Source organism: Colletotrichum godetiae (assembly GCF_030913485.1).
Source record: "Colletotrichum godetiae strain CBS 193.32 chromosome Unknown BDP55scaffold_26, whole genome shotgun sequence".
Lineage (NCBI taxonomy): Eukaryota > Fungi > Ascomycota > Sordariomycetes > Glomerellales > Glomerellaceae > Colletotrichum > Colletotrichum godetiae.
This window is the reverse complement of record NW_026851274.1, coordinates 112,273-136,860: the sequence shown is the minus strand read 5'-3', so window position 1 is coordinate 136,860 and position 24,588 is coordinate 112,273. Positions and strand designations below refer to the sequence as shown.

At 54.1% G+C, this 24,588-nt stretch overlaps 8 protein-coding genes across 8 annotated transcripts; 5 read left to right on the top strand and 3 right to left on the bottom strand.

Moving 5' to 3' along the window:
* Positions 1-1,478: 1,478 nt before the first annotated feature.
* On the top strand, positions 1,479-2,683 carry BDP55DRAFT_633118 (uncharacterized protein; the record flags this gene model as incomplete). Its single annotated transcript, XM_060572512.1, has 2 exons — positions 1,479-1,958; positions 2,198-2,683. 2 exons carry the CDS (start codon positions 1,479-1,481, stop codon positions 2,681-2,683), a joined length of 966 nt encoding a protein of 321 aa, XP_060428299.1.
* Positions 2,684-3,055: 372 nt separating this feature from the next.
* BDP55DRAFT_729689 (uncharacterized protein) lies at positions 3,056-3,526 on the top strand (the record flags this gene model as incomplete). The annotated part of the gene is made up of 1 exon (XM_060579602.1): positions 3,056-3,526. One exon carries the CDS (start codon positions 3,056-3,058, stop codon positions 3,524-3,526), a length of 471 nt encoding a protein of 156 aa, XP_060428298.1.
* A 2,792-nt stretch (positions 3,527-6,318) lies between these two features.
* Positions 6,319-7,286, bottom strand: BDP55DRAFT_181028 (uncharacterized protein). The gene has a single exon (XM_060565819.1). The coding sequence runs from the start codon at positions 6,990-6,992 to the stop codon at positions 6,402-6,404; it is 591 nt and encodes a 196-aa protein (XP_060428297.1). The 5' UTR covers positions 6,993-7,286; the 3' UTR covers positions 6,319-6,401.
* A 2,917-nt stretch (positions 7,287-10,203) lies between these two features.
* On the top strand, positions 10,204-10,814 carry BDP55DRAFT_633116 (uncharacterized protein; the record flags this gene model as incomplete). Its single annotated transcript, XM_060572511.1, has 2 exons — positions 10,204-10,254; positions 10,323-10,814. 2 exons carry the CDS (start codon positions 10,204-10,206, stop codon positions 10,812-10,814), a joined length of 543 nt encoding a protein of 180 aa, XP_060428296.1.
* Positions 10,815-11,910: 1,096 nt separating this feature from the next.
* Positions 11,911-13,700, top strand: BDP55DRAFT_612313 (RmlC-like cupin domain-containing protein). The gene is made up of 2 exons (XM_060571204.1): positions 11,911-12,558; positions 12,663-13,700. The coding sequence occupies exons 1-2, from the start codon at positions 12,222-12,224 to the stop codon at positions 13,442-13,444; spliced, it is 1,119 nt and encodes a 372-aa protein (XP_060428295.1). The 5' UTR covers positions 11,911-12,221; the 3' UTR covers positions 13,445-13,700.
* Positions 13,701-13,880: 180 nt separating this feature from the next.
* Positions 13,881-16,533, top strand: BDP55DRAFT_180900 (exocyst complex component Sec6). The gene has a single exon (XM_060565818.1). The coding sequence runs from the start codon at positions 14,114-14,116 to the stop codon at positions 16,367-16,369; it is 2,256 nt and encodes a 751-aa protein (XP_060428294.1). The 5' UTR covers positions 13,881-14,113; the 3' UTR covers positions 16,370-16,533.
* Positions 16,534-17,279: 746 nt separating this feature from the next.
* Positions 17,280-21,271, bottom strand: BDP55DRAFT_633113 (UBA/TS-N domain-containing protein; the record flags this gene model as incomplete). Its single annotated transcript, XM_060572510.1, has 4 exons — positions 17,280-17,309; positions 17,376-20,954; positions 21,012-21,163; positions 21,247-21,271. 4 exons carry the CDS (start codon positions 21,269-21,271, stop codon positions 17,280-17,282), a joined length of 3,786 nt encoding a protein of 1,261 aa, XP_060428293.1.
* Positions 21,272-22,116: 845 nt separating this feature from the next.
* Positions 22,117-24,543, bottom strand: BDP55DRAFT_612304 (tubulin alpha-B chain). The gene is made up of 7 exons (XM_060571203.1): positions 24,195-24,543; positions 24,001-24,041; positions 23,835-23,861; positions 23,695-23,770; positions 23,094-23,624; positions 22,603-23,026; positions 22,117-22,544 (listed from the first exon to the last, which is right to left on the bottom strand). The coding sequence occupies exons 1-7, from the start codon at positions 24,217-24,219 to the stop codon at positions 22,316-22,318; spliced, it is 1,353 nt and encodes a 450-aa protein (XP_060428292.1). The 5' UTR covers positions 24,220-24,543; the 3' UTR covers positions 22,117-22,315.
* Positions 24,544-24,588: the final 45 nt, after the last annotated feature.

The window sequence follows — 24,588 nt, the reverse complement described above, 5'->3', positions numbered from 1 at the left end:
CCCCAATGAGCCAAGCGTTATCCATCTCAGACAGAAGAACCGTTGGAACAAGCGGTTAAAGGAAGACAATAAAAGACAAAACGAAACAAAGCCGCTTCGGGCAATTACTACCTTCCTCAGGTGTACTTGGGTACAGATACATCAACATTGTCTGAAAAGTACACCGCGGCACACGTAAAGGACCCCGAATTTCAAACTAATACTGCAATTCGTGCAGCAAGTAAGCCCCTCAAAACGATCCGATGGTCGATTTGAATCAGTCGCTTCACAAGCTCAGCCCAATCGGCAGAAGCAAAGACCCTTTTGCACTCGACACTCGACACTCGACACCAGTGGGAGAGCCGTCGAGTCGTGTCTCTGTTCTCTGCCGTTGCCGTTGGCTCCGGGGATTGCAAGCCGTCAAGCCTCTTTGCAGCACTTGCAGTTGTAGCGGCAGTAGTCACTGACCTAAGGTAGGTAGACTCCCGTCCTTGACTCCTCCAGAGATACAAGTCGACTCGTGGGAGCCCGCAAAAATGTGAGGAACTAGCGTACACTTGCGAAATGCTAGCGTCATGCGGCGGCATGCTAGCTCCTTCAATTCCTCTCCGTTTCTTTTTTCCCTTCCAGCCTTTTGTGTTCGCGGCTTGCCCCAATCCCCTCGATGAATGGTGATGGTACCTTTTTTTTTTCTTTCTTTCTTTTTCTGACATTCTTCTCCTGCTGCACGTTGAAATGTTCCCTTCAGTTCAGGTCCCATCAGGTCCCATCACACGCACGGGCCTCTGCTTCCAAAGAAGAAGTGGATGAGGGAGGAGCCCCCCGGTCGAATCCAGAACGACCCCTGCAAAATCTGGACCTTCCTGGTCGTTCACCTAATATTGCATCTCCACTTCTCTTTAGTGGAGATATATGGTCTACAGCCAATGGCAGTCATAGCTGACGCCGCTCAGTACCGACTGCTCTCGAAAGAAATTGGCCAGTCTCGTTTGGAAATTCTATCGCCTCTTCCTCACCACACACTTCCACGGAATGATTGGCGATTACACCAGTTCCCTGGTTTATTGGGCCTAAAACGATGACAGCTATCTGTTTTGGGTCACGATTGTCGTCCCCGGTCTAAAGGCTGCTGCGGCCTGCCAGTGCTTGCATTGTCTTACCGTCCGCCAAACCCTTCACGTCTCGCCCCTCTAGGCTCATGGGACGCGCCCCCTCTCGCCTTCGTCTGTACTCCGGCGCGCCGCCTACGGAGTACGGATACTTTCTTTCGATACCTGGCGAACGAATGGGGTGTGCTGCGTGCTGTGCATGGTGGACGGACCGGCGATAGGGTAATTTTTTTGAATGGTAGGAACGCCTCAAAAGTTTGGACGGAATAGCACTCTGCTGATCCGCTTGTTCTTTGACCAGGGAGATCATTAAACATCAGCTCAATACGATTATGCAATTCCACGCATAGAATGCTGGGCAGACCTTCCGATACGAAGGTCCATGTCACCATGTGCCATGTGCCGCAACAACGAATCATGACTTTTAATCCGTCTCCATGTAGCACTTTCGATGGCACTCTATCGCAACCGCAAATCACCGAGGGAAAAGGCATCCGAGCGGGCGTGAGAACCCAAGTCACCTTCAACGTGCACTGCCAACCAACTTGCCACTGTTCCAGCCAGCCGTGCGGCGTGCCAGCCATCCTGCAAAATAACGCGCACAAAATGCAACCTTCTAGGGGTCTTCTCCAGATGGATGACGAATTCAAGCTCAAGAAAGATCATCTGCCGAAGCGCTCAAGCCCCATCTCTGATCCCCCCAAAGACACTCTCTCCTTGCACGGGTCGTCCCTGGAGTCTAGGACATCCTACAGGATACCTAACTCGACAGCTCCTGGTCGCTCCTCGACTGGTTGGCTGAAGGGTGTCCACGACCAACGAACCCGGATCGACGCACCTGCAGCACATCCCACACAAACAGAGAGGCTTGTGTGTTTGACGATGGGACAGATCCGTGTGGGCTGCTGCACTGAGTGCTGCAGGCTACCTGTGCCCCCAGGACACGGTACTTTGATATAAGGATGCTGACATTTTCCACTACTGTTTTAGCGATAGCCGTCACACAAAATCTAGCACACGCGCTACGCCCATCAGCCAGCTGCGAGCCATCGGGCCTCAGCAGGTGCTCCGTAGTGCGAGCAAATCATGGCCATGGGCATCAACGCTAGGCCCCGGGGGCCGAAGTGGGCGGCCTGCCGGGGCGGGACCTTGGCTCCATGGCACTAAGTCTCCGTTCAGTATCTTGCGCGACGCGATTCATCCGCGGCAGCTTTGCATCTTCAATCAGGGGCTTCCTTGGTTCCACGACGGAGAAAAAAAACATCTCAAATCAACTGAACCGGTTTGCGGGACGACTGGAAGCCACAGGATATGGATCACGACAGAGGGCAGAAGCAGAACACGCTGAAAGCCCCGCGACCCAGCCCGATGCCGGTTTGGTGTGCAAGAACGGCGATCTATGGCTTTCGACTGGTGGAGGCAAAACTGTTCGTGCTTGGCATCGGACTGTCAGTGCAAAGTGCAAACTATCCGTACACTCTGTCGCCGGACATCAACGAAGCGCTGGCCGCGCTAACGGATGGGCCTCATCAACAAATGTCGTCCAATCTTTGCGAAAGTGGGAGCTGCTCACTCCATTTAAACAAGGTGTTTGATGGACCGCAAACATCCGTGAGATCACCTCCAAATAGATGGACTAAAAAAGACTAGTATGTGCTGATTTACCAAGTGATCGCAGCCTCGCAGGGGCACTGCTGTCTGTTGGCGAGTGCAGTTTGCTTCCTCAAACCCATTGATGTATGCTTACTTATCTGAATGCACCAGATATAGTGAAACCTGCGCCTTCACTTCCCAAAAAAAAAAACCCCCCGTCAATCTGCGTCCCGTGGACTGGAACTGGAGATGCCCGCGTATCCACCAAGGCCAGCCATACGCACCATCGTTTGAATAAGCCCGTCCCATTTTGCTGAATCCACGAACTCCGTCTGTCATCTACAGCAGACGCGGCCCGATTTGCACTACCGCAGATGTCTGAAAAGCGTCACATCCATCAGGGCGCTTTGACCCGCCACTCTGGATACTGGGAAAATCTGGCAGTCTGGGTGACGCTGGCGAGCCCTCCCGGGGCCGGCGCACACAGCGACTTTGGATATCTCGTCCGTATTAAGAGCTGGCCAGCTGTATTAATGGTCCGCATAAAACGCAAGCCGTGGATCTGTAACCCGAACAATGGTCCCCCCCACGGGCCGGACACAGGCCCAGTTCCACGTTGCTCCGACTTTGCCTGGCTATACGGCGGGGACTTTATTGTTCACAGCCCCGGAGGCTGGGAGAACGACCAAAGAAGGGGGGTCGTGAGCTTCCTCGAGGAAGAAACCTTTCGCTCCTCCTTCTTTTCCACTTCTGGTGACCCTGGCTTCTTCCTTGCAAAGTTGTTGGTGCCACCCAGCTATGGATCAATTTACACTTGTCAGCTGCGCGTTCTACTGATGAACTGACCTGGACCCTGTCGCGATCTGAGCACGAGTCCCGAGGTCCTGATCGCTGTCTTATCTCCTACATACTGCGGTACGCACTGATTCACAGAGGGCCAGTTACAGCAACGCCCCGTTCGTCGACAGCAACGCAGCCCCGGGTCCCCATCTCGTTGAATGTTCGACAGCGGGCTCTCGGGCGATCCCCGTCTTCTATCTATCTGAGGCTGGTTTCGATCTCTTTGGTCCAAAGTCCGCATGGGGGCAAACTGCGTATACTCCGTATACATACCTAAATCCACTCAGTCCTCCTGCAGGCTGCAAACACTGACCGTGAAAGTGGTATTGGGTCAAAGTCTCCATCCGTATCCCTGGCTCAATCACCGTTGTTGATGAGAAACCCTGGTCTTGTCGGTACGTACCTACCCGAGTGAACCGTCACTTCGTCAAAACGAGAAAAAAGGAAGAAAAAGAAAGGGAAAAGTGGCCCAAACGCGGTGAAACAAAATGAAGGTGATACTACGGAGTAGTTGCCGATGAACTCAGAGTTCAAGGCCAAACAATGCCTCGATCCTGAAATGTGACTGCGACGTAGTCAGCGGTAGGCAGCGTGGTATGCCATGCTCTTGTCTGCGCAATTTCATCTTTAGGTCGAATCCCTCGAGTACGTATAAAGATTCCATCACAATGAGACTTCTCTCAACGGTCACGCCCTTCCCGGTGGCCCCGGCAGCACGGACAGACGGACGCTGTGCCAGTCTCCAGAGCCTTGCCAATCGTTCAATACGAAATAACCTCAGCCCATGATAAATGAGTTCTCGGCGCACTGTCCCTCGAGAGTATGAGCCGTCATTTATTGAGAGAGGTGAAAGAGGTGGTTTACAAAAACTTTGACAGCCAAGGTCAGCATTTCATGTCTCCTGAACGGGCCGTGCGACGGGTCCGTCCTGAGATGGATGGAAATCAATATTGACTGCCGCCCGTAGCCCTAAGAAACCTGGTTCGTTCCTTCGACTGAGCGCCTTCCTTCGTTCGAGTACCTTATGCGTCGTCTCTGAGGCTCTGACGCCCGACCAGATTCTTGGCCTTCTCCATTGCGGGTGATCTGTCACCTGGAAGAGCCCCTGTCAACCTCACCTCGTGTTGTGATATTGGAATCCCTGGTCATGGCCCAACTACGTTTCGCTTCTCAACGCAAGAGCCTCTGCTGGCTTGCGTGTCGAAGATGACTGACGATATGAAATCAATCCGCCAGATACCAGAAACGCGCCGAGAGGACGCGGTATCTGCAACCAAACGGGCTACCGCAGGAGCATAGATCTTGTCTCCGCAAGATATCGAATATGTGCCCTTGTCCACGAGTTTCCACGAGGCCTGGCAACCGGCTTTTTTGGCCTCACGAGCCGCGCGATCGAAACGGGGCGAGACTCGTGGGTCTGGACGACGGCGTGATGCTATTCCAAGGCTGAGCGGGTGCTCAAGCGGGCCGGTCTGCCATACCCGTCTGGTGAAAGCTCAACGACGGGGCTACGGCATCAGTACTAGCCACGGCCGCTCCGTGGTGATGGCGAGTCAACACGGGCTGGGCCTGGGCAAAAGATTTAGTTCCATGTTTCGAAACAACTCGAGACCGAGAAAACGGCGTTTCGCATCGTCGAGTTATTCTCGGAGGCGGAGGACTTGTTCCCTGGTTTTGCGGGCAAAGCCGTTTTCGATTCCACTTCCCGTCGTCACTAGCGGATATCGGTAGAGGATCCCATGTGTAGCGTCACAAGTTGGATCAAGTTTCTGGTTCAAAGGCCTTTGCTAGTGAAGCTTATGAAGCTTGACGGGGCCACCTACTTCGTGGCGCCTCTCCTTTCTTTGTCAAGGAAAAGATTTCAAAGAAGCCAACTCGACGAGCCACTTCTAGGACCCGATTCATCAACAAAAACACGTTTCCCCTCAGCTTCAGACGCTATTCATGTAACTCCGAGGCTGCTCTGCTCAAACAAGAGATTATTCGAAACTTTCTTCAGGTCCAGTGCCATTGGACACACCGTCTCGCCATCCTTCGACTCATACCATCTCCTACTGGTCTGCGAACCGTAGCTCACATTCGCTGCTGGGGTCATGTCGAATGAAGCGACGTTGCAGAGCGATTTCTGAGGCCAGCCCTGTTCCAGCGCCCGGGCATTCTCAAAACCGGGTTCCATTCGTCCCACCCCTGGCCATTCCGGACCAGAGGCGGTGATATTATGGGGCCGCTATCCCAAGGAGCCGGGGGTTTCGGAACATGCCCCTCTTTTCCCGGAGCCCGAGACCCCGAGTGTCGGGCTTAACGATATCGGTCCGCCGCAGCTTCGCATTCTCCGGCCAACCGAAGCGGTCAAAAGGTCCTCGGCTATGGAGAGCCAAAAGAGCGAGCCCAGCCAAGAGTTGCGGAGTGCCGCGTTCCCATCGGAAGAGGTGGCGAACTGGACCTTTTTTTTTTTCTTCTTTCTTTTTCCCGCTTACGCTGCAGAAGGAAGCGTTCCCTCCAACAATTGAGATGGATGGCACACTTCAAGATGCTGAGTTCTCGCGCAGGATGCAGGGGCATCCACGCCCCGCTGCACCTGTCCTTCTTCCGTCAACCACGTATCCACGACAGAGGGAAGCGTGTGCCTACGGTACTCGCTTTCGCAAGGGATGGATGGGACGGGAGGGGAGGACTCCCGTCTTTGCACACCTTTTGATATCATGTCTCTCTTGAATGATTAGCTCGTGGCGTTCACTCAATCTCGAGCGCGTTCGCGGCTGCAGACCATGACGACTTTGTCGCAAACTCGCAGAATGACGACGTGCGAGAAGCTGAGCACGAGAGCCAAATGACACTTTAAATCAGCGTCATCCGAACTTTCACCAATTCCTCCAGCATCTATAGCTTCCGATACTTTACGAAGAAAGGTGCCCGTAGGCATTTCACGTCACTTCTCACTGGCATGTAGAATGGGACGCAAGAGCTCTCAACGTTGAGGTTGTCCCTGCAGGTAGGTGAGACATAGCCTGACATGTGAAGGTGGGCACATGTGGCTGGTGCAGGTGGGGAACGAAGGGACACAATCAGGGAACAGGGGTTTTGCTTCCCTTCCTCCCCTACCACGTCAAAATTGTTCGATGATTTCCAGGTTTTATCTTTGACGGGTAGGAGCAGAAAATGGCCGAGTAGTACTTGCAGTGGGAAGACCGAAAAAAAGGGTCGTCGCTTTGATGGCCAGTAAGGTGAGAGATGAGACCTTTTTGAAAGTGGCAACGGCGTACGGGTAGGTGGGTTTATGTTGTCCCCTCCAATGCTTGGCTCCCGAGGTGCCATTTGATTGTTCACCCGGCCGAGCTGGACGAAGACGGCATCGTCGACGATGAGAGCCGCGGCAGCATACCTAGTAAGGTGGAGGCCACAGTCCGAGCCCGAGGAGGCGAATTTGTGCTGGCGGGTCGAGTGATTAGGAAGGATAGCTCTTGTGTTCATCAAGAGGCCATAGCTTCACGAAGACAGATAGAGATTGGAAGGGACGACTGGCGCGTCACGGGTCAAGTTATATCTAATTTCTTGGGGGGCAAGCGACGGCGTCATCCAGCATTACGAAGGCTGCCAACAAAAGAGGAAACAGCGCCAGGACGGAGGAGCTTCACAAGCAACGGGATGCAAGATTGGAGGCACAGAGGCCCCCTCACCATCCCACGGTCCACCTCACGCAAGCTCGAGTGGGCTGAAGACCGGACCGCGTAGCATCACATCCAAGCGTATGCCACAAGGCCGCCTAGGTCAGGTACCTTGGGCTAGTCGGTACGCGATGGAGTGGATTTTGATGAGTAGAGGAGCAATAAGTGCACCAAGAGCACCAAGAGGTGAAGAAAGTGTGAAACTCGTCCTCCAGATTGGCTTGCTGTATCCCGCTATTTGGGTCTAGGGCGTGGTCGTGCAGGGCCAGCGCCAGCCGTTGGCTTGGGATCTCCCCGTGATAAAGTTTGGGGGATGTGAAGCGATAAGCAAGGGTGGTGGCATGGCCTATTGGGTTGCGGGAGGAGCTTGGGGGTCTTTTGCCCCTCCTTGACACTCAAGATGGTGTATGCGTACGGAGTACGAAGTAGGAACGCGAGATATCTGAGTACCTATGTGAGAGGATGGACAGGGAAAAGTCAAGGAGACAAGATGCTGTAGGTATGGAGAGGAGGAAAAGGGGACCCCCAATGGTTTGGCAAAGATCATCTTCCAAAAGAGCCACTACTCGTGCAGAAATGAGTGACTGATTGCATGACAGCTTCGAGGCAGATGTCATTCAAAGCGCCTCGTCTCATCCATCATCCAGCAACTCACACACAGACTGGACACCAGTGGAGAGAACCACAGAACCTGAGAGTGTGTGGCGGGTGGAAGTAACCCGTCCGCTGGGACACAGATCAGCGGGTGCTCCGGCAAACTGTCAGATAAGGCACGCATACGTGTTGAGCAGCGACTTGTTGACCAGGCGCTTCTTTCCTCTCCTCCCTTTCCCTTCGGTGTGCTATAGGTATGTACTCCGTAGGTAGGTAGAGCTTCCGTGCTTCCTTATTGCTGCTGACTTGCTGCTTGCACCATCAACTCTCATGATGACATAATGACGGGTCCCAAGGTCCGTCCACGGCATGTAGGAAAGCGCCGTGCGTTCGCGTATGTCTTCCGTGCTGGAGGGAATGGCACGGATGGAAGGGGAGGGGAAGGGGGCGATTCCGTTCATTCGTTGGAGGACTGCAATGGTCTGATCCAGACGCAACCGAATTGGCCAACAATTCGCAGGACACACAGTACTTGGGCATCTCAGGAACGCGGCTGCGACTGCTCGAGTGTGGGAGCTTATCCCCCCCTCCTCCTCACCTTGGCCTCACCATCCGTTTCGTGTCTGTTGCTGGACCACATGCCTCTGCTTGGAGCCTTCCACAAAAAAAAATCTCTATTCCCTCACGGGGTATGGAGTATGGATACGGGATCATATGTTTAATGTGCTATCTGCTGACTCTTGACGAGAGAGAATTAAGAAATTTCCCTGCCCAGTCGTCACGGCCGAGACCCTCTTTTGTTCTTCTTTTTTAACTCTCTCCGTCCCTTCCAGCATTCCACTTTGACACGATATGGCGGGGCGAGAGTTCGTGTACCACTTTCACATGTCACGAGCCGGGGTCACGATAGGGACGCATGCAAGCCATTGCTCCTGCTGCTGCTTGCTACAGCTACAGACAAGTTTGATACTACCTACAGAACTGTTCGGTCGCCTTACCAAACGTACTTGCCCGTCCTACCTTGATAATGCTCTTACCTTAATTGTTCTTCCTATCGCCGGGTTTGTCGCCGAAGCTGTTCCGTCCAACGAGAGATAGCTAGACGACCAATGTGAGGTGCTTGCACACACACACCTGCCCTGCGGGTTTTACTGCCCACGGGCGGGACGGACAGGGATAGGTGCTTTAGAAGCTGCCGTCAGCAGTGCAAGGTGCCATTGCATGTGGCTTGAGCAGCTACCTCTTGAACATTTATCTAGGTACCTGACCTTGCCAATTGTATTAATCTTCTACGACATTATCCAGCAGGCAGAGAAATATGATTATTATTTTTCCATCTCGTCAAAAGCATCAGCAGCATCAAATACCTGACTCAGAGCAGGGAAGGGTAATACCAATCCAGAATTGCAGCAGTGCATGCGTAGAGAGGAGCACACAAGAAAGCACCAGGACCAGCAACAGAGCAGCAAGAAGGACCACCAGGAAAAAAAAAAAAAAAAAAAAAAGACGACATCCCACTGGCATGTGGCGCATGTACCTCGTTGGTAGGGATACTTGGGCCGGACCCGCCACCACGGCATTCCTGGGCGTCCCTTTCCTCGCATTCGACCTGTGAATGTCTGAAGCACACGCTAATCAATCTAGTCTCGCATCCTAAGGGGTTCAGGTAACATCATTAGGCCAGCCCCGTACAACAAGACGTGGGCGATGAGGTGGGCTCTCATGCTCATGCTCTAGCTCTCACCTCTCTTTCGTGTCTGTTCGTCTCGACCAAGACGTAGATAAATACTTTCATTTCAGTCCATACCCGTCTGTGGCGTCAACCTCGTCACCACCCATCTGTACACGCTCTTCTCCGTTCCAGCCGTTCTCCTCCATCCAACCAGCTTCCTCTCAGTCTTGCCTTCCGACACCCCTCTGCTGCTATCTGTGAGTCTCCCTCCTTCTCCCCTTTCTGCCCTCTCCTCCTTCCACGCCTCTCTCTCTCTCATGTGTCTCGTCTTGTCTCCCTCCCTTTTGGCTTTGCCTTACCTACTACCTTCCCCCCCCTCCCTCCAATACGTCTTGCTCTTGATTCTTCCCCCTCCAACAACCAAAACCTTCCCGTCTTCCTATTCTCCCAACTCTTCGGTCCAACAAATACCTCGATTCGCTTCACTTCCCCAGCCTTTGCAGCTCTGATCTGGACGTGACCTGTTCTGATATCGAGTCCTTCAGTAAATCCTCCATATCCACCACGAATCCTTGCTCCCGAGCCTCAATCGCAGCTTTCCTAACCTGCAAGCTCTCCCCTGCGCGCACGAGCTTACTCCGCAGCAAACCCACCTCGAACTCTCAACCACAATTCGCCGAGCTTCACGCTTCGACGAATTAACAACCTCAACTTTCCCACGCAACCCCCGCTAATCTACTAAATGCCCAAAATGGCCCAAGTCAACGGTGACCTTCCGAGCGTATCCTCGGCTGCTATTCAGGTGCGTTCTCAATGAATGCAATTGTACTTTGACTCTTGTCGGAACCCCCAACTAACCGTCCATAACAGCACTTGCTGGACTACCCCGTAGTACACGACGGTGTCGTTACCTTCAGAAACCACCCTGTCGGCAAGAAGTCCCTGGTCTACAGCGACTCTGCCTACAAGACCTTCGCCGAGCCTCTTCTCCCTTACTTCGCTCGTCCTTGGGGATACCTGCGCCCTTACGCCGAAAAGGCAGACAACCTTGGCGACCAGGCCCTGACCAAGGTTGACGAGCGCTTTCCCGTCGTCAAGAAGCCTACCGAGGAGCTCTACGCCGGCGCCAAGGGTATCATTGCCCTGCCTATCCGCACTGGCTTCGAGGCCAAGGACCACGTCTTGAAGACGTTCAGCCAGCAGAAGAAGAAGGTTGGCAGCGAGAACGTTGTTGCTTACGGTAAGGCTCTCATCGGAACCGCCCTTATCACCACCAGCGAACTCATTATCTGGGTTGGCGACGTCATCCACTACAAGAAGGAAGAGGCCAAGGAGGTCGTCAACGAGAAGGTCAACAACTAAGCGCAATGGCTTGTAACTGTACAGCTCGCTGATGTTTTACCTCCCCCCTCCATTTCATATACCCTTCCCTCCCTCGGCGGCAATCTTGAACCAATTCCAGGTTCTATGACCGCAGTCATGATGGCGAACGCTTCTACGACATAAAGCAAGGAACGGAATCTATACCTCGTACAAAGAGCTTTTCATGTACTGTTTTTGTGTGCTACGTTGGTTTTTCCTTTGTTTGTTCCAACCAGTGGTGTACGAGGGAGCAAGAGAGAGACGGGATTGTGGAGAGAGAAAGGCATATAGTGCGCCGCTCCGGCCCTTCATTTCCGGAGGCCAATCGAACTGGGGCTATCTCCTCCGGGGCTGATGGCGCCCGCCAAGGCGCCCGATATTCCCTCAAGGTTGATGGGCACGGTTAAGACGGCTTGACTTTCGGCGGACGTTGATCTTTTTCGAAAGGTTGAACTTGTGCTGGACCTGGAGTTAGTATCAGATCTTTCTTAGGAATCAATATTTTTAATAGACACTCTGTGTTTCCTAGCCAAGCTGACGGTTGCATGTGACGTCGCACCGCGTGAGACCAAGAGGCTGACTAACGTGGGAGTTCACTCGCACAGGCAAGATTCCGAGCATAAGTAGACGCAAAAGCTACCGTGAGGAGTTGGGGCAGTCAAACTCAGAGTGAGGCAAACTCTATACCTATTCCATTCTGATATTTGTGAGGACAGTCTGGAGCAATAAGTTGCGCTCAACATCAGATCAAGCCGCTAAGAGACCTGGGGAGGAGAGAGAGCACTGGGGAAGGTTGCTGGCTGCTGATTGGCGGCTCTTGCATGGTGTCATTGGTCACGGTGATTGGCTACGAGCTTACATCATTAGCCAGCAAGTTACCAAGCAAACAAACTGTTTGCAGCCTCCTAGCAAGTTTAGCGTTCCTTAAGGTCCCCACGTCCCTGAGTGTTCAATACGGATAGCTGACGTAAAGATGCCCTGCTAGGCGAGAGGCTGAGAGTGTACCGTCGTACCTACCCACCTGCCCTGCCTTACCTAAGATACCTTAGGTGCTTAGCAGCCGCATGGACCCCGGCAGAGAGGCACAGAGGGTGGGCTAAGCTCGCGCCGAGAGACTGAGAGACCTGCTTTTCCATTGCTGATGTAAATTTGACTAATGCGCCATTGCTTACCAGAGAAGCGCATAAGACGATTCCTCACGATGCTATTGCTGTGCACATTGCAGCCCTTTTATGCTAGAGTAACATTCGCAATGTGGAGAGAGGCAACGTATCTCTAGGTCCTTGATCAAATAGATTCATCTTTTTCCTTTTAGACTATTTACCTCTCTTCTTCTCACTCTCATACCAAAGCCCGCTGAGAAGGGATTCACGTACAAATATCACCCCTGGTCGCCGCCCCTCATCAATGAAGTCCCTCTCACTTTGGCTATCCATCATTATTGGAATCGCATCGATTGTAACTTTTCGAGAATACATAGTGGGCGTAGCCTTCGCGACCGCAACGAGCTTCTTCAACTCTCTGAGCAATATTCAGGACGGAAGCGTATTCGACTTTGAAGCCAAGTCTTCGCAGCAGCAGGAATCACAAGTAGACCATCACCTGTACGCCACCGACATGTCCGTCCCTCGCGCGATCCGCAAGGTCTTCTTGGCCGTGGAACAGGCCGAAGGCGCTGGTGCTCGTGTTCGCCGCTCCATCGGCACCCCTCAACTTAAGAACTTTTCACCATTCTTGATGCTTGGTGAGTTATCCTTCCCCCCCAAAGAGCCCGCTCACCTTTCTTCATGTTGAGCCTGCCTACGGATACGCAGTAGAGTCCAAGCTTTGCTAACACGAGATTACAAGACCACTTCCGTATCGCCCCCGGTTCGGGCTTCCCGGACCACCCCCACCGCGGCCAGGAGACAATCACCTACCTCCTTCACGGCGGCGTTGACCACGAGGACTTTGCCGGCAACAAGGGCACTATCGAGGCCGGCGACCTGCAATTCATGACGGCCGGCCGCGGCATCATGCACGCCGAGATGCCCAAGCAGAACCCGGACGGCAGCGCCAACGTCGGTCTGCAGCTGTGGGTCGACTTGCCCAAGCACCTCAAGGCCTGTGAGCCGCGGTACCGCGACCTGCGAGCCAAGGAGATTCCCACCGTCGACGTCGACGGCGGCAAAGTCCACGTCAAGGTCATCTCGGGCCAGAGCCACGGGGTCGACTCGGTGCGGGATCTGGCGTACACGCCCGTGTGGATCTTGGATGTCCAGATCAAGCCCGGCGGGCGGATCGCGCAGCCGGTGCCCAAGGGGTGGAATGCCTTCGCGTACACGCTTGAGGGGCAGGCCATCTTTGGCGAGGGGACGCAGAAGAGGGTCGTAGACGAGTTCCACAACGTCGTGTTTGAGGAGGAAGGTGAGATTGTCAATGTTGAGGTTGATGCCGGCGCAGACAAGGACGCGAGGTTTGTTCTCATTGCCGGGACACCTCTTGACCAGGAGGTCGTGCAGTACGGTCCCTTTGTTCTGAGTTCCAAGGCCGAGGTATATCAGGCCCTAATGGACTACCAGACTCACTCTAATGGGTTTGAGAGGGCCGAGGGCTGGCAGAGCGAGATTGGAAAGTCCATGATTGAATGATGCGACGGGATCCTGCGCCTTCTACTTGATCTGTAGTTTAGAGCATTATGTATTTTCATCTTTTGGCATTGAGCGGAGGGGCATTTTCTTGGATTGGCAGCATCTCAAGGGAGGAAAACGAAAGTTGGGTGAGGTACCATGGGGTTCATAGACTTGAGAAAAAGAAAATTTATCATTCAGAGGAGCGAAAGACGAACAGTGTCTTATCACACATTATCACATATACAACTCACCCATTGTTGTATACCCTCTGGTAGATGTGCTGCAGTGCGCAGTCCTGGCAGCTCTCGAGTGCACAGGCCGCTGCAGAAAGTCACTCGCAGAACTCGGGGACGGGAACGCACAGGCCAACAAAGGAACCCCAGCTCTCCCTTGGGACTTGAGGTGGGAATTGGACCCCCCCCCCCCCCCCCCCATGCAAGGTACACGAAACCGAGTCGCGGCATGCAATGCGATGACCTCCCAGCCCAACACATAACAGTAACACCCACCAACGACATGATTAATGACGAAGCACTGAAAATACCCCCGAACCTGCACTACCGAATGCGCAATTGATACCCTAGCCAACCGACAGAACAAGTGCCAACCATTCATCGACCGAATTCCTCATAATACGAACCGACAACAGCTGGCGAGCCCAGCCCAGCTGCCTAGAGCCAGCCCGCCATGGATGCGCCCATCCCTAAGCTCGCGGAGCTCCTCCGCCACCCAGACGACCTCGAGAAGATCGCCGGTCTGAAGCAGGAGTTCTCTCGCAAGAAGACAGCTGTCGACTCTCAGCTCCGCAGCGGCCTGCGCGAGCAGCTCGAAACCACCCAGTCTGGCATGACGGGCCTGACGGACGGCCAGAAGACGGTGCAGCTGATCAAGGAGGAGATGATCAAGATCGACCGCCTGTGTTCCGAGTCGCAGAACATGATCAAGGACTTCAACAGTATCAACCTCGTTTCCCAGGCTCACCGGAATTTCGGAGCCGTCGAGGCCATGCGCAAGAACCTCGAGACCTTTAACGAGCGGCTCGCAATTGTCGACCGCCTGCTGGACGAGGACGAGGGGGATAAGGAGAATATGCCTAACCTGCTGCCTATTCACTACGAGTTGACACAGCTGAGAAACATTCGAGACGATGCCATGGAACAGATACAGAGGGCGGAAGACCCGAGCCTGGAATCGACGCTCGAGGACTACTTCCAGAGGCTCGACACCATGATTGATTGGTTTGACGAGCACATTGGCATCCTGGCGCTGAATCTTATCAACTTGGTGGTTAACGACAACAACGGACTAGTGGTACGATTCGCCGTGGTCATCGAAGCTGAAGAGAAGAGTGATCAGAGGGTGCTGGCACTGCAAGAGGCGCTCAAGGATCACAAGGAGATGGCAACGAGGTTCCAGAGCATTACGGACGGCGCGAAAAAGGTGCGAGGGTACAAGGACAAGTTTACACAGGCCATCAAGATAAGTGTAGAGGGCCAGTTTAACGAAGCCAGAGGAGAGTTCCTCGACGACCCTTCAGCGCTCGACAAGATCCTTAAGTGGTATTTCAACGACTTGAATGCCGTTAAGATGGGCATGACGCCGTTGATGCCCAAGAAGTGGAAGATCCTCAAGGTGTACGGCGATATATACCACCAGACGATGCACGACTTTCTCACCGGCATGATTGACGACCCAGACGCGGCTTCTGCCAACACGTTGGAGATTATCAACTACCCGGAAAAGTACTACAAGAAGATGAAGAAGCTCGGCTTTAAGCAGGAGGATCTCATACCCCACGTCATAGACTCGAGAGAGGCGGAATTGGTCCGTGACTTCCGACAGCTCATCATCAAGTTCCTCGACGAATGGATCGAGCGCATCTTCAATGCAGAACAAAAGGACTTTGCAGAGCGCAATGTCGAAGGCTCCAACCTGGACCAAGACGAATACGGCTATTTTAGGTCCAGAAACCTCGTCGACATGTGGCGTATGATGCGTGAACAGATTGACGCTGCGGCCAACTCGAAGCGTATGGATGTCATTGAGGGTGTTATTGACGCCATGTTCTTGAGATTACGCGGTAGACAACAGTCGTGGCAGAAGATGCTTGAGGAGGAGGCCATCAGATTTGAGACGGGCAAGGTCCCGGAGCTCGAGGGATTTCAGCCCCTTCAGGACTGGCTCGTCGGCACGGCAAACGACCAGATTGCGTGCGTCGATGACAACGAGGAAGAAAACAGGTTCGGCTACCTCTCCAACTTTAAGCAAAAGTTTGAGCCGCTCGTGTCGCCGGCGTACATGGAGCGGGCCGAGACCGAAGTCGAGCTTCTGCGCGACGGCTACATCGACTTCAGCACGTGGTGCATCACTAAGTTTGTGCAGCTCATCTTCTCGGTCGACTTCAAGCTCGTCATGGCAGACTTCTTCACGCCAAAGTGGTACACGAGCACGGCCATGAAGCAGATGGTGGTTACGTTTGAGGAGTACGTCGGCGACTACCGCCAGGTTCTCCACCACTCCCTCGTCGACATCTTCACCGAGATCTTTTCGGACGAGCTCCTCGTGCGGTACCTCTCATCGGTGCGCAACAAGGGCGCAAAGTTCCGCCGCGCCGACCCGGTGCAGGACAAGCTCTTCAACGACATCTCGACGGCCTTTGAGTACTTTAGCGCCCTTCCGAACCCCGACGTCGGCAACTCGGTCAAGCAGACGTGGCGCGTCACCGAGTACTTTTTGCAGCTTATCACGGTCGACAAGGACGCCATCCCCGACACGTTTGAGGCCTTCAAGACGGCGTACTGGGATCTGCAGGTCAACTGGGTGGAGGCGGTGCTGCGCTCGCGCGACGACTTTGAGAGGAGCATGCTCAACGCCGTCAAGGCGAGGGCGGCGCAGATTGACGTCGTTAGGGGGCCCGAGACGATCATGGGCAAGGTCAAGTGATGGCCGAGGACACGTCGGGTAAGAATGGACATTTCGAAGTGGAGGTGCAAGGAGAAGCCGCCTTTACGTGGCCTTGTTTATATATACACTGCGAGCTGCAGTCCAATAATGGCTTCGAGTGCCCCCAAAGGGGGGTGGTCGAGCCCGAGTGACGAGGACAATGGGCACGCAAAGGATGTGAGAAGTTATCTGAAAGGGTGGAAGGTGGAAACGATGCTTTCTACCTCTGAAGAGGTTGTAAATATGGATGAATCACGTTTTGACGTACTCTTTTTTCTCTTTCTTCTCCATCGTGCAGTGATGGGTGAAATTAGGCGGTAAACATGGATGCTTGAGGAAACACTTGGGCATTTTTTTTTTTCGTCTTTCGATCATACGGCTTTTCGGACTCAGGGTACGGCGCAAACATTCAACAACAACACCAAAGTTGCACATGTGATGAGCTTATATGAGAATGATGTTACTGTCCCGAGTGATGGGTCCAGACTGCAACGCACAAAGCTAGCTTTGTCTGTAGTATCCAAGAGATGCATCCTCACACCCCAAACGGGGAATCATGGCACTCCCAGCAATCCCTTGTCACTTTTTACTTGTTCGGATAATTAAACATGAGCGGGGAGACATAACGTCAATAAAGGTTTGTAACATTGCTATGCTAGTGGTGTTGAATCGACATGTACATCCTACATACACATTAATTGCCCGAGGTCCACCATAATCCAAGGAGAGAATCAAGCGGCCTGGCGTAAAGGGGGGTGGGTTGCGAATAACTTCCAAACACATTCAGGTATCTCCTAGGCCAAGCAGGGGAAATAAGACGCTTGCAATCATGGGGGTTCACGTCCCTTTGCCTCCCATCAGGAAATCAAACTGCGTTTCTGTGCTCTTCTAAATTGTGCTCTGCTATTTCTTAAGACTGGCTCGCGAGATGGTTGGCCGCCTGTCGAAAGAGTTAGTCACATAAAAAAGGAGGCATACATGCAGTCCTCAAAGAAAATCAACTTACCCTTTCCAAGTTGTAGTCATACTTCTCCAAGGCGAGAATGGAGTCTTCTCTTGAATAGCCCATGCTGGTGAGGTTCTTTAGAATCGGGTCATCATGCTCGCCGGTTTGTGTGAGGGCTCTGCCAGGGGTTGGTCGAGTCTCTTCTGCAGGAGGTGCAGGAGCAGGAGCAGCAGCAGCAGCAGCATTTACTGTGGGGTTTGCATTGGCGTCACTCGGTGAGTCGAGACTGGCAAAGATGGCATCCCAGTCCTGTGCATCCGGAGCCGCTGCTGGGCTCTTCGACGCCGCACCAGCGTTCTCACCAGCGGCCGGGTTTGGCGACACTGATCCAAAGTCGTAGCTGCTCTCTTGTCCAAACGCAGTAGACTCTGTCTTGGCTTGGCTGGGTGGCGGGCTGCTGTCGAAGACCGGGTTGAAATCGTCCAGGCCAGATCTAGAGATTGTTTGGAAGTCATCATCGGCAGAGCCCTCTTTGGCATCTTCTAGACCCTCGAACTCGTCATCAAGATCGTCAAAGGAGGAATGAGCTTTGGGCTCCGGGTGTTGCGTAGTCGCGGGCGTTGGGGCAACGTCAGCCTCTGATGTCTCGGGGAAAGTAGACGCCGCAGCAGGAGCTTCGGGGATAGGCGCAGGAGAGGCCGGGTCCTCAATGGCAGGAGGAGCAGCCGCAGCCACAGGTGCAGTCGGAGAAGTGGCATCCTTGGGCTCCATAGGAGGTTCAGTCTTCTTGGCTTGAGGGGATGCCGGGGCGAAGTCATCGTCAAAGCCGCCCCCCTCACTGGCAGTGTCCGAATCGTCGTCATCGTCGTCGCGATCAAGCTCGGAGATGGGTGGGAATTCAGAATCAAAAGCTGAGAAGGGTTTGGTTGTGTCAGTACCGGATTTGTCAGAGTTATTGTGCGCGCTAGTAAAGCTTGCAAATGCATCATCGAAATCAGCCTTGGCGTCGTTCGGGCCCATTGCTGCAAATGGGTCAGAATCCGCCGCAGCGCTGCCTGTCGCAGCCCCCCCCGCTGCCGCACCTGCTGCCACTCCTACTGCCACACCCGCGGCTGCAGCTCCGTTGCTCGAAGGCTTTACATCACCTTGAGCCGCGGGCTCATGGAAGCTCGCAGTTGAAGTGGATGCCGTGCTCTGACCCGTAGCCGTAGGCTCCAGGGGGAAGGCTCCAGGCAGGGAATTTGCCTGAGGAGTCTCAACATCGCCCTCAGCTCGAGAAGCAGGCGGTGAAACAGCCCGAGAAGAGCTCAGAGATTCATTTGCGTCGCCAAACGGCAGGAAGCTCGAACTGATCTGTCTTGACTGCGGAGGAGCAGGAGGCTCAGCTGTAAGAGTAGCTTGCCTGCTGATAGCAGGAGGCGTGGAAACAGGAGGTGTCGAAAACGAGCCCAAGCTAGCGGTCGACGCACCTGTGTGTTGCGGGTTGAACGAGGTAGCAGGCGGTGGGGTACTGGCAGAGCCTACGGGAGGAAACGCTGGACCAAAGACATCGTCAAAGGACTTGTCACCACTCGAAGGCTTAGCAGGTGGCGGCGAAGTGAAAGTACCCATGATATCAGTGCTACCTGTCCTCTTGAAGAAGGGATTGTTTCCACTGGCGGTCGAGGGCGTTGGGCTAGCTACTTGGGCCGACGACGCTACAGGAGAGCTTGTGTTCACCTGGCGAGACAACTCCTCGTGGCTCTTGTGAAGATCAGTGATCTCAGTTTGAAGCTTGTCACGCTCACCCTCGTTAGTTGTCAACTGCTTCTTGTTAATAGCAACAAGACCCTTTTGCTGCCGCGCCTCGGATTTGAGCTTCTCGATCTGGGGCTTGAGCTGAGCGATTTCTGCGTTAAGGTTGCGGATTTTCTCCTTCAGATTGGCATTCTCTTGTTGATCAGCTTGCAGTGCGGCGTACACTTGCTGGTGCTGCGTCTGCAAGTCTCGGTAGGTGCCGTCCAATGTCATGCATTCGCCTTGTAGCTTCTTCGTCTCGTTTCTCGAGGTATTGAGCTGCACCTGCAAAGATTCGACGTCTTTAGCTTCCTTCTCATACATGGTACGGAGTTGGGCGAGGCGGTGCTCAAAGTTCTTCTTCTGCGAGTTGGCTTGGTTCAGTTCATTCTGCGTTGTCGTGCGCTGGCCCTGAACTTCCTGCATTTGCTTGGACAGAGAGCCGACCTGGTTCGACAGGTTCGCGAGCTCGGCCGTCTCGTTTGTCAACTTCTTGCTGACCTCAGGGTCACCGTCTCCCAAAAGATCTTCGGACGCTGAAGGGGCAGGGGGGCGACCGGAGTTAGAATCTCCTGTGTTGTGAACTGTAAGTCCACGGCCAAAAGAGGAAGAGGGCACAAATGGCTTGAACTGATTTCCCGTAGGCGACGGTCGGATTGGGGAAGAGGGTGCTAGTACAGCGGAGCCGGAGCCGAAGGGATCGTTCGCATTCGAGCCACCGGTAGACAGGGCAACTTGCGCAGGAGCGGGTGCTGGCGGTGTATCGAGGCCGAACAAGTCATCGAGAGCAGACTTCGGGGCGGGAGCCGGAGCTGGTGCCTGGGGTTGGGGCGGGGGAGGAGCATCAAACGGAGAACCTGAGGTCTGAGGGCGGGCCTGCGTCCGCAGGCTAGGCGGAATGAGGTTGGGTGGGAGTGATGCCGGGAGGGAAACAGTGCCGTCGCGTCTTGTTCGCTGCTGACGGATCAAGTACATGGCAACGGCGAAAGTGTCTCTATTCAAACGCCCCTCGGAGTTGATGTCTGCGAGATCCCAGATCTGGGCCAAAGCGTCCTCGGGGAGGTTCGATTGACTGAGAAAGGGGACGGCCTCCTCACCAGTGATGAAGCCCTTTTGAGTTTTGTCCAAGTCGTTGTAAAGGACGTCGAAGCGCTGCTTGTCGTCGGGAGTGACCAGCCAGTCGCTAACAGGAGCGCCAGTTGTCTGCGCAGTGATGGGCGGGCGACCAAGGGGGCTGCCAGCACGATACTGGGCCGTGCCACTGAGTTGTCGCGGAATTGCGGAGATAGGTCCAGTTGCGGTGGGTGATTGCCTGGGAGCGGGAGGTCCACGTCGAGTTGCGGCCTCGTAGAGAGGTGCTGGGAGGATATTGGGCAAGCCTCTAAGAGCACCCGTCTTCATGGATGTGAGCAGATGCATGGCAATGACGAACTCGGTCAGAACCAATGCTCCGCGCTGTTCAGTATCGGCCAACTGCCAGATTCTGCCCAGCACCTCGGTCGGCAGGCCCGATTTCTCAAAGATGGACTTGGCCGCGTCACCGGGCAAGAGATTGCCTGCTTGCAGCGGCTGACGCTCGAATAATCCAGAGTATTGGTTGACCTTCTCAGGTGTGAGAGGAGGGATTCTGATGGATCCACCGCCAGTGCCTTGGGCTTGTAGAGCGGCAGCGGGCGGAGGTGTAGGAGACGCGAGACCTGCTGGAGGAGGCATGCCATCGAAACGCGGCAAAGGTCCTGGTTGGAGGGCTATCTCAGTCGTCGGCTCACGTCCAGCTTGGCAGTGACCGATAAGTCTCAGCACCAGCCCAAAGCCTGCTGGCGTCAAAAACCCCCGGTTCTCCTTGTCGGCGATCTGCCATATCTGCAGTCGTTGTTGTCAGCTACCGTCACCGTTTCTCAGGGATTGGCTGCTCCTTACCTCTCCCAATACTCTTGAATCGAGTCGAGTCTTCTCAAAGAACTTGACAGCGGTTTCACCCGTCACAACTCCTACGCTTTCGGTATCGGCTTGGCGGAACAGTTGGCCATAGAGACGTTTCTCTTCGGGGTTCAGGTTCAGATTCGGCGCGGCTATGATACACGGTTGTCATCAGTACGCTGGATCCTACCCATTCCGGTCGGCGCGCAAGCGCTACGTGTAGTTGCGCACTCACCAGCATCGACGCCCTCGGCAGACATCTTGGAATATCAAGGCTCCTTGCAGTAGGAGCTACGAGTGTTGCGCGGCTTGGGGTGGCCCAGGATTGGTTGATTGGCGGGAAGGTCGGTCGTTTGTCGTCAGTTTCGATGTGGCCTCCGGGGGGTTGGGGGCTCGATCGACTCCGGTTCTATCAACCGGGACAACAGCACGTTAGAAACCACAAACACTGGCGCGGAAAGATGGAAACAGTTTGAAGTTACCTTGTGCACAGATGCTGTGCCCGGTTCCGTTATCTCACAGAGCAAGATGCAACAGGACGTATCTCGTGTTTAGACGTTGGCTCCTCCCAATGTAATTAGGTAGCGAACAGCAGGTGGTCGATTGTAGACGGCTGGGGGGAACTGTTGGTCTCCGCTGGCAACTCGTCAGGCTGGCCAAGGTAATTCGCAAGCCAAGCCACTCAAGCGTGCTAAGGTACCTCTGCCTTGAAGAAGTAGGTACGTACTTTAGCTCCCGTCTGTGTCGACCAGCGACCTGCACAGATGCGCCCCATTTTAAAGCTCGGGCACACTTCCCATTGCACCCCCATCCGTATTCGACGCATCCGACTCCTCCGCGCCGTGCTTCCGGTGCCACTGCATCCCGTCTACTTCCATCCGACCTTGGGTTCCATTGTCTAGAGCATTCCGAGCATGATTGTGGTTGTATAATGGAGCAGTTTCAGCTTACATGCCATCGATAACAGAGCTTCAAAGTTTACATCTAGTCTCCCGTGAAGCCCTGTCTTTACACCATGTGATAGCCATTGAACTGAATAAAATGTGAAATACTTACCCCCAAGGTACGCATACTCCAAGTACAAATACGTAGCATCACACATTCCAAAGCTTTGGGGTGATTCATCCCCGTGGTATTAAAGTCGGCTATTCTTTTCTCACTCTAACAACTGAAGTAAACACGCCTTTGGCCCCGTAGGACAGCATCATTGCAAACATCCATGACACCAAAGCCTGCGCCCCATAAAGAATCGGGGTTGTTGCTGCGCAACTTGATCCGCATCCAATCGCCAGGATATACACATCTTAGTACTCAGCCTCAAGACCCTCCTCACCCTCGAGGGAGTCGGCAGCAACCTCCTCATAATCGCGCTCCAGAGCAGCGAGGTCCTCGCGAGCCTCGGAGAACTCACCCTCCTCCATACCTTCACCAACATACCAGTGGACGAAGGCACGCTTGGAGTACATGAGATCGAACTTGGTTGAGAGGGCGGACCAGGCCTCGGCGATGGCAGTGGTGTTGGAAAGCATGCACCTGTCATAACTGTCAGCGACATACATTCTCACTCTTGCGATATCGTGGCAGAACTTACACGGCACGGCTGACCTTGGCGAGGTCACCGTTGGGCACCATCTGGGGAGCCTGGTAGCAGATACCAAGCTTGAAGCCAGTAGGGCACCAATCGACGAATTGGATGGTACGCTTAGTCTTAAGGGTAGCAACAGCGGCGTGCGCATCGTTGGGGACGACGTCACCGCGGTACAGCAAGCAAGTGGCCATGTACTTGCCGTGGCGGGGGTCACACTTGACCATCTGGTTGTTGGGCTCGAAGCAAGACATGGTCATCTCTTGGACAGAGTTGGCCTCGTGGGCGGCCTTGGCGGCCGAGATCATGGGCGCGTAGGCGACCAAGGGGAAGTGAATGCGAGGGTAGGGGACCAAGTTGGTCTGGAACTCGTTCAGATCGACGTTGAGGGAGCCGTCGAAGCGGAGGGAGGCGGTGATGGAGGAAACGACTGCGGATCACTAGTTAGTATCCCATATCTCTAGCAAGAAGCGCTTTATAATTGTTGTATAACTTACCTTGCGCAATGAGGCGGTTGAGGTTCTCGTAGTTAGGGCGCTCAAGACCCAGGTTGCGACGGCAGATGTCGTAGATGGCCTCGTTGTCGACCATGAAGGAGCAGTCGGAGTGCTCGAGGGTAGTGTGGGTAGTGAGGATAGAGTTGTACGGCTCAACAACGGAGGTGGCGGTCTGAGGGGCGGGGTAGACGCAGAACTCGAGTTTGCTCTTCTTTCCGTAGTCGACAGACAGACGCTCCATGAGGAGAGCGCCGAATCCAGAGCCGGTACCACCACCGAATGAGTGGAAGACGAGGAAGCCCTGGAGACCAACGCAGTTGTCGGCGACACGGCGGACCTTGTCGAGAACCTGGTCGATGAGCTCCTTGCCGACGGTGTAGTGGCCACGAGCGTAGTTGTTGGAGGCATCCTCCTTGCCAGTGATCATGTGTTCGGGGTGGAAGAGACCGCGGTAGGGGCCAGTGCGGACCTCGTCGACGACGTTGGGCTCAAGATCGCAGTAGATAGCACGGGGGACGTACTTGCCCTGGCCTAGACACATTCCGTTTAATCAGTACAATGCTCAACAGACGATTGGGAGTTTTGTCAGATCAAATCATACCAGTCTCGGAGAAGAAAGTGCTGAAGCCATGGTCGGGGTCGGCCGCCTTACGCTCCTCGGTCAAGTATCCATCGGGCTGGTGAGAAAGTTGCACGTTAGAATGCTGGACTGGATGGAGACAAGGCGTGTCGAAAGCTTACCTGGATACCGTGCTCAAGGCAGTAAAGCTATGAGAGGTTAAGAGTTAGTTTGTTTTCGTTTAGCTGGCGGTGCCGAGTTTTGTCTTCTTCGAGTATCGGGTTGACAAGTCGATTTCAACAGCCGACTCGGCGATATGGAGATATCGAGCAAACACGAGAAACATACCTCCCAGCAGGAGTTGGCAATCTGGCAACCGGCCTGACCGACTAAACAAAAAAGTTAGCAAGTGTTCAAAGGCAAAAGATCAAACAGTGGTTATGATAGGATTGCCGCAGGCGCATCTTGTAGCTGGGGGCGAGGATGCGGTGAAGGCGGACGCGTGGGGTCGGAGGATCAAAACAAAAGTCGGATCTGCTTACCGTTGATGCTGATGACCTCACGCATGTTGGCGGCAAGTTGTATGAGTGTATAGACAAGCGACTGAAAGAGGAGAGCGAAGAAGCAGGACTCGAGGAGGTGAGAAGCAAGCAAAAAATGTCGTCTTTGCAGCTATCACGAGAGTATGTCGGACAGGAGGTTGAAAAGGTTAGGTTAGACCTGGCAAGTGCAAGGGGAAGGAATAATAGGTGCTGGGCTCGTGCTTGTGTCTTTTGGGTGGTGCAGTGGTGGACTGTGGACTGCCAACTGATGGGTGCTTGCTGGCAGGACCGGGGCGCGGAGACCTTGGGACGTGAGGTGAGGTGGGACGTGGGACGTGGGACGTGGGACCGGGTTCCTCAGGTGGTCAAAAAATCGGGGTGGGGTAGGAAATTT

What these genes read in the sequence shown, in the direction of transcription:
- BDP55DRAFT_181028 (XM_060565819.1), bottom strand. Translation starts at nt 6,992, where the DNA reads ATGAACACAAGAGCTATCCTTCCTAATCACTCGACCCGCCAGCACAAA.
- BDP55DRAFT_612313 (XM_060571204.1), top strand. Translation starts at nt 12,222, where the DNA reads ATGAAGTCCCTCTCACTTTGGCTATCCATCATTATTGGAATCGCATCG. An exon ending in TTCACCATTCTTGATGCTTG is followed by an intron (nt 12,559 to 12,662) that starts GTGAGTTATCCT and finishes CGAGATTACAAG; the next exon opens with ACCACTTCCGTATCGCCCCC.
- BDP55DRAFT_180900 (XM_060565818.1), top strand. Translation starts at nt 14,114, where the DNA reads ATGGATGCGCCCATCCCTAAGCTCGCGGAGCTCCTCCGCCACCCAGAC.
- BDP55DRAFT_612304 (XM_060571203.1), bottom strand. Translation starts at nt 24,219, where the DNA reads ATGCGTGAGGTCATCAGCATCAACG. An exon ending in TGAGGTCATCAGCATCAACG is followed by an intron (nt 24,042 to 24,194) that starts GTAAGCAGATCC and finishes TTTTTTGTTTAG; the next exon opens with TCGGTCAGGCCGGTTGCCAG. An exon ending in TTGCCAACTCCTGCTGGGAG is followed by an intron (nt 23,862 to 24,000) that starts GTATGTTTCTCG and finishes AACCTCTCATAG; the next exon opens with CTTTACTGCCTTGAGCACGG.